The sequence below is a fragment of the Squalius cephalus genome (assembly GCF_949319135.1).
Source record: "Squalius cephalus genome assembly, chromosome: 5".
Lineage (NCBI taxonomy): Eukaryota > Metazoa > Chordata > Actinopteri > Cypriniformes > Leuciscidae > Squalius > Squalius cephalus.
This window is the reverse complement of record NC_137126.1, coordinates 43,762,744-43,778,992: the sequence shown is the minus strand read 5'-3', so window position 1 is coordinate 43,778,992 and position 16,249 is coordinate 43,762,744. Positions and strand designations below refer to the sequence as shown.

The 16,249-nt window shown below is 36.4% G+C and overlaps 1 protein-coding gene across 4 annotated transcripts; it reads left to right on the top strand.

The window, feature by feature from the left end:
* The first annotated feature begins 116 nt into the window (after positions 1-116).
* fbxo21 (F-box protein 21) lies at positions 117-15,413 on the top strand. 4 transcript variants are annotated; one of them, XM_079870363.1, is made up of 12 exons: positions 117-354; positions 1,060-1,195; positions 1,343-1,452; positions 1,556-1,677; positions 2,740-2,886; positions 3,138-3,274; positions 4,485-4,621; positions 4,761-4,940; positions 6,251-6,383; positions 9,714-9,904; positions 11,384-11,541; positions 14,523-15,413. In XM_079870363.1, the coding sequence occupies exons 1-12, from the start codon at positions 329-331 to the stop codon at positions 14,759-14,761; spliced, it is 1,716 nt and encodes a 571-aa protein (XP_079726489.1). In that variant the 5' UTR covers positions 117-328; the 3' UTR covers positions 14,762-15,413. The 4 variants fall into 4 exon arrangements, with proteins under 4 accessions (XP_079726489.1, XP_079726488.1, XP_079726487.1 ...); XM_079870362.1 differs by having other exon boundaries at positions 117-380; positions 1,358-1,452; XM_079870361.1 differs by having other exon boundaries at positions 117-380.
* The last annotated feature ends 836 nt before the right edge of the window (positions 15,414-16,249 follow it).

Below are 16,249 nucleotides of genomic sequence, written 5' to 3'. Positions count from 1 at the left end.
TAAATGTAAAATTTACGTGTTTCATTCAAATATAAATGGGTATATTCGGCTTATTTCACGATATTCTCAAAGTTCAGCCCTTTGCACCAGAAAGGGGCGTGCTTTCGTTGACAACTGGGCGGGGCTTCGATGAGGTCATCGGAGTAAACAGAAAAGATGGCGACGCCACACACGGGAGATCGAGTTTTAGGGACAAATACGGATATTTCAGAGAGTTTCGCTAAGCAGTTAACCGATTTACCAGCCGAATTATTAGAGCATATATTGTGCTTTCCCGTTCTAAACCATAACGACATTAGCAACGTTTCCTGCTCGTGCAAGAGGCTGCATGACGTGTGCCATGGCAGAGGAAAGGTCTGGGCGCATCAGTACAAACTCAGGTGGCATAAATTAAACACATTTCTAAAGCTTTGTACCTCCATCAACCTCGAGTTTTCAAACCATAAGAAATGTGTTTGATCCCTGATAGGTGGTTTAAGGTGTGCATTCAATGCGTGACTTGAGAGCTGTCAGGTCGTGTTCTCATTCTGCTGATGCACCAAATTCGGTCCTGTGTGCACATGCAGAGAGATGCATAACATGTAATATGTAACTATACGTTGAAATAACGAAATGCACGTATGATTGTTTACAACGTTTAGCGACATTAAACACATAAATGCATGACATACTGCTAATAATAAATTAACATATAGGCCTACATGAAAAAAAAAAAAAAAAAACGTCTTGAAATAGACCTATAGTTTTAAGTTTATTAAATTTATAGGTGTTATTTAACAATAACTAGTAACTAGTGTGTTTTAGTGTATACTATAGTTAATGTTTTGGCAGATACATGCAAATTACATTTAGCATGAAATTGAATTGCACCCTCTGCCACAATTAACAATAATTTCTTTGTAATCTAGGTGATATATAAGCGCACAAAAAAATATGCTTTAGAATATGACACACAACATTATCCTAGCCACATTTAAGGAATAGGTTTAATATATTTGTAATACCTTGCATTCTTTATATATATATATATGTATCATTGATGTATCATTAATGTTTTAGGTGGCCCAGGCTGCAGAGATTTTATCGGCATAATGAGTCGTACGATTGGCTAAAGGAATTCAAGAGCCGGGACATGGTTGGTCAACAGATAAGAAGAACAGTAGAGTCTATTTCCAAGAGGTTCTTCACAGAAGTTGTAAGTGACTCTACAAGAGACTGACTTACAAAGCTGTCACAATGTACCGAAAATATCATAATATTTATGGCATGACAATTACGCAATGCTTTGGACAGGTATATTTGTAAGGTAAGTTGGATTTAATCTATTATTTCTGTAACTCAGCCTTGCGTTGGTCAGGTTCTTGGAGACAGCTTTGCAGAAATCGAGTCTCTTGGTGCCCCAGAACACTTCTGTGAGGATGAGCTGCTTGGTATTTTGAACTCAGAGAAAAGGTTAGAGATGAGCTCACGCTTATGAAATATATATTTTTTCTTTCTGAGCACTAAATCATTTAACTGAATTTATGAATGTCCCCTTTTCCTATGATGCCTTCAGGAAAAGTTTGACACTTAAGTACTATGCAAAGAAAATCCTGTACTTCCTCCGGCAGCAGAACATTTTGAGGAATTTGAAGGTTTTCTTTGAGCGACTACCAGAACAGCAATCCGCCCTGGAAGGTAAGCTCACAAAAAATGTTTTATTTCTTATTAATGAAAAATGAAGTGCCAAAGTGTCAAAAAATACTTTAATTTTCACATAATATACATTGCAACATCACCTCTTTTCTCACAGTGTCTGTAATGATTCGGTTAATCAGTCTCTCTAAGCCCCTCCTTTCCGAAAGCTACTCTGCTCTGATTGGTCAGATGGCCTTGTCTGTTGTTATTGGTCTACTGTTTACAGTACGTGTCGAAAACAAAACGGCCATTAGCATATCTGAAGTTCCACTCTGGGAGCTTCCTCAGCACTTGATACACACACTGATACCAACAGTAATGATGGCGTCAGTTTTACTGTATCAATTCAAACCTCATACTCATATTTTGGAAGTGCGTGCAAAGTGTATTTGCTTTGGCAGCGCAGAAAACAACGTCTTCTCGACATGTTGACAACACAAAAAAAAACCTTCCAGGCCTCAGCTACAACTTCAGTGTTTGAGGGCGAGTCAAAATGACGTTGTTCTTGAATAGCCAATGAAGAACATAGGCTGGCATTATGCAAATTTGCTACAGACCTACACGGGTTTGTGCAGGAAGGAAACTTGACGACTCGTTTCAGGCAATTCAGAATCGGTTCTTTCTTTTGCGAGACAATAACTCATTTTACTGTACACTTTGATCTATGAAACTTTGCAGACCTTTTACATTCACAAACAGGTATATTACACACTGCATGAAAGGTAATATCTGAAAATGCTACTATGCTTTATAATACCAGAGATGAGACCACATAAAGGCCAGGTTAATCGAAAAATATCTGCCATACTATAATGGTTATCATAGATAATAATCATAGCTCAAATCAAATTAAATGTGCAGCCACATAGTAGGCTTTGTAAAATTACTGTTTCATATACAGGCTTACCAAAGTCATACACAGCATATTATTCACAATGTAATTTAGGATGACCCTATCTCACCAAAGTTTACTCACTTCATTATTATGGATGATTGAGGTTGAACATGGAATTATAGTTCAAATCAAAGATTTGTGTCGAACAACACATTGTTTAATTCCAGGTGCTGTTTTGGTCGACCAGTATTGCAACCCTCTGACTGATTTTACCCTTGAGAGCATTTCTGCACAGATAGAAGAAATCACTGACAAGGTGAAGAAGCATCTGCGAGTAAAAAACGCCACACACCCAATTCTACGAGCCAGTCAAGGTCAGTCCGCAAAGAGAGATCCGGAAAATTCAATTTACTGTTCTCATGAGGTCTATTAGTCAGACCCGTGTAGCCGGGCTTATGTTCTCCCTGTCGTCCGATAAAAGCTTTCGGCTCGATGTCGATGACATAAATGTCTCGTTTGTCTCTTAGCTTAATTTTCAACATTTTTTAATTTACTTTGGACTGCACTGGGAAACCACAATAGCATTGTTGATCTTAAAGCTGTAGCGTCCTATATCTGTCTTCAGGTGACTGCTTCGTTCTGGAAGACTTGGAGTTTCAAAGGCAAGTCATATGCGCTCTGAACGCTGTTTTATATGACCAGCTACAGTACAAGGGCAATGAGCGGGACTACTACAATCCGCTGAACTCATACATACATCAGGTACTGGAGTCACATGGATATCATACTCGTTTCCAAAATACTTTACAAGCATACACATATGCACGTATACAATGTGAATTACATAAACAAATAACTTTGAGTAACGTAAAATTTCCGTAGTAATATCCTATATATATATATATATATATATATTTTTTTTTTTTAACATTACATTTTTTATCATTTTGTAACATTACTTGACTTTATTTCATTCATAATTGTATATATATATATATATATATATATATATATATATATATATATATATAGATATAGATATACTGTATATATATATATATATATATATATAGATATATATACTGTATATATAATGTAGTTTATATAAATTATATAAACTTATAATTTATTCAAAGAATACAAAAAGCTGCATATTTTACGAGTTGTTATAGTATGTGTGAGTTCTAGGAGGTGTTTGTTTATCAGCAAAAATTTTGTCCACTCTGAGGTTTATTTTGTAAAAATTATCATAATTCTGCTAGCAAATTAAAAAACCTGTACTTATTATCTCCAGACAATATAGCAGAACAGAATTTGAGTGATGCAACAGAGCAGGTACTGTTGCCAATTTATTATGTCATTATCCTGACAACATCTTTGTGCCGACATGTTATTGTATTTAAACTAAGATACTGTTTAAAAGTTTGCAGTGGGTACGATTTTTTAATGTTTGTTTAAAAGAAGTCTCTTCTGCTCACCAACAGTACAGTAACAATACAGTATTATTACAATATATTTTAATATGTTATTTAATTTGACATTTATTTAAACTGATAAAAAAATCAGGATTGTTTGATGAATATAAATATCAAAAGAATAGTGTTTATTTGAAATAGTATTAAAACTACTTTATAAAAGTCTTAACTGTCACCTGTGATTAATCTAATGCATCCTTTGCTAAATAAAAGTTGTGTTTTTTTTTGTTTTTTTTAATCTACTGACCCCAAACTTTTGAAGAGTACAGTATGTTGGGGTGATGAACACTCATTCACAGCAAAAGAAGAAAAAAAACACTTCCAAAGTAAAATAAATACCTGTAATCAACAAAACACTAAAGGAACATAATGTTACCTTCCATCTAATTGTGCTGAAAGTAAAAACATCATATTTACATTAAAGCATTGTATTGTAACGTGTAAGTGTAGACAGAAATGTAGTTTATTTCTCACAGTGTTGGCCCCTTTGTGGTCAGGTGCTGGTCCGTCGTACAGGCATTCCCATCAGCCTCTCTGTGCTCTACATGACTCTGGCCAGGAAGTTAGGAGTTCCTCTGGAGCCTGTCAACTTCCCCAACCATTTCCTGCTCCGCTGGTGCCAAAATCAAAGCAGGTGGGTGTTTTCCACTCTCCACCTATTGCAATCTGTCAAAATGAAATCACATAGCAAACACCATTCAGTTCATTGCTTTAATCCAAATATGCTTAAATGTTAAACGACAACATAAGTTGACTAATGATGTGTTTTGCAGGAGTGGTGACATCTACGACTATGTATACATTGACGCGTTTGGAAATGGAAAGCAGCTGGCTGCTAAAGAGTGTGAGTATCTGATCCGACACCAGGTGACAGCAGATTACTACAGCGCTATAAGCACCAGCGAGCTGCTGCTGAGGATGGTGGGAAACCTGCTTAACATTGGCAAGAGAGGGTGAGACTCAGGAGCCGTTTACACCACACCGTTTTCAACTAAAAACGGAAAACTTTTTATGCGTTTTGGTCGTTCATTTACCTGATAACATTGTTTTTTGGGGGACTGAAGATGCAAACTTTTGAAAACGATACTGTTATTTAGTGGTCGACCGATATTGCTTTTTTGATGGCCGATATCTTAGAGAGCAGGGTGGCCGATGGCCAATATAAAGCTGATATTTTTATTTATATATATATATATATATATATATATATATAATACACACACACACTTTATATTCATTTTAATCAACATTTAATAAATTACAAATAAATTAGAAAACAAATCTTTAAAATAAACATGCTTGCCGGTATACTTTAGATGGCAACTTCTTGAATCTGCAATCCTATTACAGTTTTTTTCACAAATAAAGTAATTGTTTAAAAATATATGAATAAAAAGGAAGTAAACACTGTAACGGCACTCAGTAATCTGGTGCGCATTTCCTGAATGTTGACGGTAAATTAGAAAGTATTTTAGCCTGATTGTTTGCCTTTTCTGTAACAAATAATATAAAAGCAAACGCTTTACTTTTTCACATACCATTTACTTTCTTTGTTTACCAGTTCTGTCTAACAAAGTATTAGACTCACAGAGATAGTAAACTAATGAAGACGGAGAATGTGAGTGAGCGCTGTGTGATCAGGCGCTGCCGTTCTCTTCTCAGGCGCTGGTATTCTCAGCGCCACCTGTCAAAATAAACGTCCCGCTTCCAATATAAAACTAAAAAGTCCAAAATAAAAGTCCCGATATTTTAAAAAGGGCAAATATCGGCCGATATATCGGCCTTGGCGATATATCGGTCGACCACTACTGTTATTGTCTCGGTGTAAACTACAAAAACGTGAATTTGTGCTAACGGAAATGTCATGCGCATGCATATTAAGTGTTCAGTCTATAGGCACATAGCATTTCTTTACAAAATGATATCGCCAACTACTGGCCTGGCAGCAGAATACAGCGTTTTTAGTGGTTTTTTTAGATTAGTGTGAATGGAGATCATTTTAACAATGGTGTTGTCTGTGCATGAAAAACACGACGGAAAAAGCACTTCGTTGTACTTTGCGTCATGAACAGTTCTTTTATATTTTTATTGTCAGAAACTTATTTCATGCTGCTTGTGTACTCATTAGTAAACCAGTCAGGGGATTCTGCAGTTTAGACTGTTTTATGCTAATGAAATTAGTTTTCTTGGCTGTCAGCTAAACTTGTGAATTAGTCAGACCCATGTTTGTTACAAAATGTGCTTGCTTTTGCTTTTTGTCTAGGGAAGGGAATGAGAAATCATATCAGCTCCTGCGGGACTCTCTGGATCTCTATCTCACTATTAACCCTGATAACGTGCAGTATCTTCTGCTGCAGGCCCGCCTCTACTTCCATCTGGGCATCTGGCCTGAGAAAGTGAGTTCAGTCTCATAGATGAGACTTGAATGTCAGTAACACTCCACAATTCACAGTAGAAAACCAATGCTTAAAGGGATGGTTCGGAGTAAAATCAACCTAGGGTCCTTTGCACCATGACCTCGAGCCAAACACCCACCCAGAAGCCCTTTTTCCCTTGGTTGAACATTATTAAAGTTAGAGCTTATTTAGAGATATCAGCCGGATGGCTTAGTGCAGGCGCTAATGGATCCTATGATGTATCTCTTAAATTACCCCACTAATAATGCCCAGAATGGTCCAAACTTCTACAGTAGTACAAATAGGTTCTGTACTCATAAAACGAGGCATTGGAAAGTTTGTAAGTACATCAGGAGTTTATTTAAATAACACTTGCCTGATGGCTCATGCTACCGCTAACCCGGACTTCGAGGTCACTTAAAAGTCCTGGCAGAAAGCGATGCATAAGGATGTAGTGTAACGACGAATTATTATTTTTTCCGAAGTGTTGAAAACTTAGTGTTAATTAATAATTGTTGCAAACTGGTACTGCCAACAAAATATTAGTGTATTCCTGGAACTGGGCGTCGTTACACTACATCTTTATGCATCGCTTTCTGTCAGGACTTTTACAGGCTTTTCCCAAATCACGGAAGTGACCTCGACGTCCGGGTTAGCGGTAACATGAGCCATCAGGCAAGTGTTATTTAAATAAAATCCTGATGTACTTACAAACTTTCCAATGCCTTATGAGTACAGAACCTATTTTGCACAACGCTGCCATTGTCACCGCATGAACTCTCACGCGAAGATGACAGCGTAGGTTACGCACAACACCTCAAATCAAGTTTGAAAACAGCCGCATTTTACCGTGCAGTATTTTGATTGGTCAATCTATCAATTAGACTAACACATCAACAATTTCTTATTTTTATTATTTTATTTTAAGCAATCAGAAATCTGAGGTTATTTTAAGCAATCAGAAATCCCATGTAAATGAGGGGGCCTAGGCCCACCCAGGCCCCCTCGTGGCTACGCCACTGATTTGTACAACTGTAGAAGTTTGGTACCATTCTGGGCATTATTAGTGGGGTAATTTACGAGATACATCATAGGATCCATTAGCGCCTGCACTAAGCCATCCGGCTGATATCTCTAAATAAGCTCTAAATTTAATAATGTTCGACCAAGGGAAAAAGGCTTCTGGGGGGGTGTTTGACTCGAGGTCATGGTGCAAAGGACCCTAGGTTGATTTTACTCCAAACCATCCCTTTAATATAGAATAGTAAAAGATAAAATCTCTCCGGCGCATATGGATAAGGATACTGGTTTGAATTTGTCCTTCATCATTTTCTAATCCCATTCCTTCTTTCTGTTCCAATACTTTCCTATAACTCTCCATTGTTATTCCATGAAAAAGGCCTTTAAATATAAAGGTGGCGGCTCTTTACACTAAGTGATAAAGGGTTAGTTAACACAAAAATAAATCAATTACTCACCCTCATGTCATTCCAGACCCACAAGCCTTTCGTTCGTCTTCAGAACACAAATGAAGATATTGGTGCTCACAAAAAAAAAAAAAAAAAATTGTTTTGTTTGTTTTTGTGTTTTTTTTTTTTTACTTCATCATAATGTTATGAAACTTAGTAAAGGTTTTGGCACTTGCAATGTGAACACGCAAAAATGATTGGACGTGATTTGAAAAGGGTAAATGGTGCTGAAAAAAATAGTCACACTTGTGCTCCTTTGCAGTCAAAATGGGAAACGAAAGTGGGAACTTTTGGTATTTTGCCCAAACAAAATCTTACTGAAAGCTAATTTTTTTGAGAAATTAACCTCAAGTTTGGAACACAATTTGTCTAGATTTATGAAGTATCTTTGTGCATTTTTCATGACAATAAACGGAAAATCCTTTTATAACTTTTTTAAGCTCACTTTTAAAAACTTTTTTTCACTTCAGCAATAATCTGCCAAATCTTTAAAAAGAGACCAAACTTAAATCTGTGCTCCAAAGCATTTAAGATTTAAGAAAGTTTAAGTTGGAAATGTTATTTTCAGGTCTATGCTTAAAAAGTGAATAAATGGATTATAACTACTGTATACATATAATATAGTACCATAAAATACCCTAAAAATACAAAATATTAAATAGAAAACAATTTAGAACTAAAATATAGTACATTCATGTTATTGAAATTAAACTAAATCTGTCATTTTTGACCGCCACCAGAGGGTTAATGAAATCCGAGAGATTTCTGTCCCTCCATTGAAAGTGTATCCATCCAAAACTCTGACGGTTCAAAAGATTTATAAAGAGATCGTAAAATAAATCCATATGAATCAAGCAGTTTAATCCAAGTCTTTTTAAAAGACAATCACTTTACACCAATGAGCCAAAACAATATGATCTCGTGCCTAATATGCTGTTGGTCAAAACAGCGCCGACCCTCCGAGGTCTGGGCTCTACAAGACCCCTGAAGCTGTCCTGTGGTTTCTAGCACCAAAACGTTAGCAGCAGATCCTTCAAGTCCTGTAGGTTTTCGAGGTGAAGATCGAACTTGTTGGTCCAGCATATCCCACAGATGCTCAATTGGATTGAAATCTGGGGAATCTGGGGAACATCTTGAACTCTTCATCATGTTCCTCAAACCATTCCTGATCACTTCCATCAGGGAACACCATTGCCATGAGGTGCACCTGGTCTGCAACAATGTTTAGGTCACTTCAGAAGACTTGAATTAAGCCCCTTGTTTCATATGATTTATTAAATGATCTCTTTATGAACATTTTTGAACAGTCAGGGTTTTGAGTGAATAGACTTTCAATCTCTGAGATTTCATTAAAAATATCTTCATTTGTTTCAAAGATGAATGAAAGTATATGGTTTTGGGATTACATGAGGGTGAGTAATTGATGACAGAAGTTTCATGTTTGGGTGAACTATCTCTTTAAAGAGGGTAATTGCTGTTTTGAAGGTGGATACTGTTTGCACCCAGTATAAATAGCACTAAATAGCACCCCTGGTTACACTAAGTGCAAATAGTGACATGCTATTCTCAAAGTGTGTAAACAAAAGTAATATGCTATTTTACTAAGGGTATATTATCTGTGTAATCTGCCAAAAAGATTGGCTATTTGCACAAAAATAAAAAAGGACAGTGAATATTGAGCATGGGAATATTAAGCATCACTTTTACATTTCTAATAGATGTTTTTCACGCGGTACCTAACACAACTTAAAAGGGAATGTATATTTTGCACTTGCATTGGGAATTTGTGATGGTGAATATTGCGATTAAACCACAAAGTACTCATCATCAGGTTTGTTTGATGTGATTGTCTCTGTCTCAGGTGTTGGATATTCTGCAGCACATTCAGGCTCTGGACCCGTCCCAGCACGGAGCGGTCGGGTATCTGGTGCAGCACACGCTCGAGCATATCCAGCATAAGAGACATCCGGAAGAGCCGGAGGTGAAGAGACGCAGCGCGCCGGAGCACAGGGACGTACAGTACTCTGTAGGCCTCGTCATGAAACATAAGAGGTGGGTTCCTGTCTGTGTGAGCTGCACACTTATGAACTACATGGAGCCTGAAACTCCATTTAATCGGAAATTTTAGAACAGCGACATAAACTTCTATCTTGAAAACTACAGTGTTCTCTTTTTTTGAAACTAACCAACATGGCTATACTATATAATACTCCAAAGATTTATATTTTGCCTCTTTTTTTTTAGTTTCGGGTGAAATATTCCCTATGCACTACAAGTCAAAAGTTTGAAATAAATAAGATTTTCTTTGAAAGAATTTTCTTATGTTCACTGACGCTGCATTTTATTTGATTTAAAATATACAGTAAAAACAGTAACATTGTGAAATATTATTAAAATTCAACTGTTTTCTATTTGAATATATTTTAAAATTTAATTTATTCCTGTGATGCAAAGCTGAATTACTCCAGTCTTCAGTGTCACATGATCCTTCAGAAATCATTCTAATATGCTGATTTGCTGCTTGGTTATCATCAATTGTTATTGGTACTCAATTATTAATAATGGTTTTTAATATTATCAATGTTGAAAACAGTTTTTGCTGCTTAATATTTTTGTGGAAACCATGATTAATTTTTTAATAGAAAGTTCATTGAACAGAATTTATTTCAAATATCAATAATTTGTTTCATCTATTTGTTACATCTAATATCTATTAATATCATAAATATCTTTACTGCCACTTTTGATCTGTTTAATGTGTCCTTTATGAATAAAAGTATTCATTTCTTTTCTTTTTTTTAAATCTTACTTAACCCACACTTTTGGATGATAGTGTATCACGGTTTCCACAAAAATATTAAGGAGCAAAAAATGTTGTGTTTTCAACATTGATAATAAAAATAAAATTTTCTTGCACACCAAATCAGCAAATTAGAATGATTTCTGAAGGATCATGTGACACTAAAAGTGCAAACAGTTCTTTTAATTTGCTATAATATTCCGCAATATTACTGTTTTAATGTATATTTAATCAAATAAATGCAGCCTTTGTGAGCAGAAGACTTAGAATTTTTATTATTTTTTATAAATTTTTTTATTATAATTTTTTTTTTTTTTTTACATTTATATTTTACATTCAAAAGCTTGGGGTCAGTAAAAAAAATTATATAGCTTTTTTTTTGTATGAGAGAAGACATAATTTGTGGAAGTGATTGCTTCCACAAATAATTAGACTCTTTCAATATGAATGGAAAACTGACTTTTCCAGTGAAAAAATGAATCCCTTCCAATGCATCTGAAACAGAAACACACAAGTTTAGCTAGTAAAAACAAAGGACAGGAGTAAAAAGAGCAGCAAACAGTGTTCATTTGTAACGTGTTTCTTAGTTAGTGTGATAAGCAGCTGCCGTCAGTGCTCAAGGTGATACTTGTGTGTTTGTATGATGCCAAATAATACAATGTGAAAAGAGGCTAATTTATATTAGGAATATTTGGTTAAGAATGCTCTCAAACTGTCCAATGTCCTCACAGGTCAGGCTACAACTGCGTTATCTATGGATGGGACCCTAAATGCACCATGAGTCAGGAGTGGATTAACACCATGAGGGTCCATCAACTGTCTAAGGGGGCTGATCAGCCATTTTACAACGTCCTAGTGCAGGACGGGACCTGTAGATACGCTGCGCAAGGTGAGACTTTCCGTGAGCCAAGATCAGTGGGATCATTTTAGCAATGGAAATTATTTGATTCATTTTTTTTTTTTTTTTATTTTATAGGTTGTGCATATACTTTTGGAGACTGGTATCTGAAAACTGGGTCTTTATCCTAATTGCTCTCAATTTCATTAGCAGCAGTGAATCATTTCTTTGGGGGCAAATGGGTCAGGTTCCTTTTGGAGAAACTAATTTAGCTTCTACTTCAGAGTAGGGTCTAAACCAGCACTATAGGAACTACCTTTTTTAAAAAGCCATGTACACACAGATTATAGCCTATATGTTTACTCCATGAACTAACTCTACGAACATGGAAAACAAGGATAGATGGACCTCTCAACCTTTACGCTAAGGAGAAAATCCAACGCAACTTTGAGTGGACCAAGAGAAACTTGATTATGTATTTCTGCTCAGCAACACTGGACATCAACCACACGGCATACGCTAATATTTTTTCATAAACTGTCTACTTTCTTTGTATAACAGTTCTATCTAATAACGTATTAGACTTGACTGTTAGACAGATCGTAAACTAATGAACATGGAGAATGTGTGCTCTGGCATACTCAGCGCCGTCAAAATAAAAGTCACAATGACTTGCGTCACTTCAGAGTTCCTACTGGCGGTGCGAATGCAACCAGATGGCCTTAGGGGAACATTCAGTTCTCAGGGAACCACCCTGGTTGTTAGTTCCCGTAACGAAGTTCCAAGGACTACCCGCTACAAAAGGATTTTGAATAATTCCCACCCAAGGCAAATGCGAAAAAGGGGCCGACGCCTGGTTGAGTAGCGGTAGTAGTGTGTTGAAACCAAGCTGCACCCTTCCGGTCTCTCTCTTGAATCCAATACGGAAGTGATTTAAACTGCAGTTCATCAACTGGCCACTAGAGACAGGCTCCAAAAGTGAGTCAACCCCATAGAGCCCCAATGTTAATATGCCCAACTTTACAGCAGAATTTTTTTTTTACAACCTGGTATAAAAAGTAGTTTTGATCTATATAGCTAATTTTACCCTTTATAACCTCTTTTTCTGTGATTTTTCTTTTTTTTTTTAGAACTCATCCATTTAAATAATATTAAGGGCGTGGCCACTTGAGTGACAGATGGATTGATGCTGCTTTCACTACTAGACGTTTGTCTGCTGTCTGTTAGCCGTCACGTCACCTCAGCTAATCCCGCCTCTTTGCCCATTTTCGGTTATCCGGGAGTGACGCGCTGCCAAGATGGCAACGGCCGGCCCCGCCCGCTCTGGGCTTGCTCTTCAGGAACCTACGGGTTACGTCATTGGACAAGCGGTTGACCAATAACTACACACTGGTCCAGCCGACTAGGCCTGTCACGATAACAAATTTTGCTGGACGATAAATTGTCCAAGAAATGATTGCGATAAACGATAATATTGTCATTCTGAGACCATTTTCATCTAATATAATGATAATGGCATACTAATGCAGGTACACCTTTTCAAAGATCTATAAACTTTTATTTCTTAAGAATATTAAACATTGAAAACGGAAAAACATTTTAAATATCCACAAAAAAATGAACAAAACAACCAAAAACAATAAAAGCAATGGACTCTCTGTCTGTTAACAACAAAATTCACTTGAATAAATACCAAAAACAATAAATAAAATGGATGTAAACAAAATTGCACTTCAAAAATATTAAACATTAGGCTCAGACATAAATAGTGATACATTCCATAACAGGCAAAACTGCCAGTTAGGACCTTTGTAAACAAACTAAAAAAAGCCTCAACAGGCCATATCATACCATTTTGCACTGTCCTCCTTCCTGTTACTTTGTCGACTAAACGCCAGAGTGAATGTGTACTGTCGGGAAGACGGAGACGCACTTTATTGCGTGTATATGCTACGCACTGAAAATACGTGCGTATTACACGAGGGGCTGTTTACACCTGCCCACTTCATGCGTTTTCTCAGATCGAATAGCTATCTGATTTATCAAAACGATTCCATTTACACCTGATCACATAAATGTGTTTTTGCGAAACGGATTTAAATTCGATCTTCAATTCCCGCGATATATGCAGATTTAATGGTGTGTACGTCACCGAAAGCAACAGATATGATCTGTATTTTATTGATCATCAGCTAAAATTTAAAAATCAAAGACTGCAATAAGAGAGAAGCGGCAACAGCCCTGGTAAGATAATTTCGTTTCTTAAGAATTTACTTTTAATGATGATGATTGTGTGATAAGCATCTGCGACTTACTTTCACTTTGATTTGCGATAGTTTGCACGTTGGCTTAATGAATATATGCTCAGCTTCTTATCTGCGGTGACGCGCGTTCCAGTAGCGTCGTCATATCTGGCTATAACATTGCATATAGCATATAACACGCTCTCACACGTTTATTTTTTTAGCATTTTTGGGAGGAGTACACTTTACATATGTGGTTTCAACCAGATGCATTTACACTTGTCCAGTTTTGTCTGGAATGCGGCCCAGACCTCCTCCTGAAGTGGCTTGAGCGATTGGATTCAAATCCGTCTCGAATGCATTTACACCTGGTCTATTTTTACGATCGGATAGCTATCCGATCTGAGAAAACGCATGAAGTTGCCAGGTGTAAACAGCCCCTTTGGTAGAGAGAGAGAGAGAGAGAGACGAGGAAAAAAAACAAGTATGCAAATGGAATTATCGCGGCCGGAAAAATTATCGAGCTCATTTTTTTTTATCGTGCGATTAATTGATTTATTGACTATCGCGACAGGCCTACAGCCGACCAATCAGAGCCCTTTTCAGAAGAAGGGGCTTTATAGAAACAGGAGCTAAACAGAGCATTACTGACACACTTGGAAGAGAGGAGCTGCCATTGTAAAATATGTGAAAGTGTCTTTGACCATTCAAGCATGAAAACCTATTCTGGTAGAGCCCAAAAAACTAAATCAAATCTTAGAAACCCTCACTTTCTCTTTTCATTTGCAGAGAATCTGGAGCCTCACTCTGCCCCGCTGGAGATCGCTCACCCCGAGGTCGGCCGCTACTTCTCGGAGTTTTCTGACACACACTACATCGCTAATGAAGAGCTCCAGGCGCGTTACCCAGAGGACATGTGCAAGACCCACAGGACTGTAGAGGAGCTTTACCACGGCCTCAACCCAAACTCAGGCCAACCATCCGAGCCAACAGCCAACTTCCAGGACCATGATTTATTAGATCCGTAGACCAGAATGCCACCTCTTTCCCTCCCTCCTCATTTTAAATGCGCAAAGTCACTCAATTTGTCCTGTACTATTACAGGAAGTTGCTCAATACAACTGACAATGGACCGAATTTGATGTTTGGAGTTCTTGTTAAGGCCAAAACCAGTGGTTTTTATTTCATTAATTTCCTTTGTACAACATCCTTGTCCTAGATCAGTTTTACGGGCAACTTTGACCCCAGAGCTGCAAATGTAGTCTGAAAGAAATAATTGTAGAATTTGAGTGGTTGAGTACAAATGATGTGGTTGAGTTACAGTATTTATGGAAACAAAACATACTCTGGATAATATATAGAGATTATATGAAGCTACACTACAGGAGGGTCTGAACTTCTGTACAGTATATGTGTTGATGATCAGCTTCAGGCCTGTCCATTATGTCGTTACTAATGCACTAATTTCATATATGTTAATATGTTAACAAACATGCACTTGACATGAAGTAAAATGTCTAACACTGTCACCTTGAACTATTTTGTAATGTTTACTTCAAAGTTATTTAAAAAAAAAAAAAAAAAAGACCTAGAGAACAAGGGCTTAAGGAATTCTTGGCTCATGGTTGTAAAGCATTGAGAATATAAGAATGAATCTCAATAAAAAAAAGAATCCCCATTTCTAGTGGTTCAGTTATTTATTTATTTTTGTTTGTTTATTTTAGTTTTACGGCTTATCTATAGCTTTGTAAGTTTAGGGAGATTTTAAGACTCCCTTTCGATATTTTATTATTCAAATGATAAAATATTAATTTGGTATATTAAGAAAAAAATAAAAATGTAAAATATCTTGGTAGATAATTGAGATTCCATTTTCAAGTTTCTCTCAAACACAACATTTTGAGGTCACCAAACAAATGTATGCAAATTTGAGACATTGACCACGTGAACTCTTGTACATATGGTAAGATTTTCTAAAGATGCTCTTCAGAATATTCTTCAATGATTCTGGAGAACATGACCGTCAGGGTTTTTTTTTTTTTTTTCGAGTTGAGATACAAATCAAATATTAAAACATTCTGAAATTTTTACTTAAATTATTATAATTTTATATTTTCACTAGTAGTCTCAGTCTATTGTTTCCACTGTATATAACAATATATCGTCAGCAATTCACTGTTTTATCAAGCGACAAACAAGTCAGGGCGATGTCCCTCTTGTATCCAAAGTGTGTTTGCATTAACTTTAATACTCATCCAAAGTCACACAACCTCAAATATTTATAATGCAAAATATATATAAGCATCTGCCACACCTTTCTCCAGCTGCAGAAGATGGACTGGGTAAATATCACAAACACTATTATTTGCAGTGTTGTTTTAAAAACAATATCTTTAAGAAACTTTAATTTAATTATATAAGCTGAACTCAATTCATTTACTTGGATTCGTATTATTTAATAATTTATCTTTTATATATTCACTGAATCTTATTGACCACGACCCCAAATATTGCTA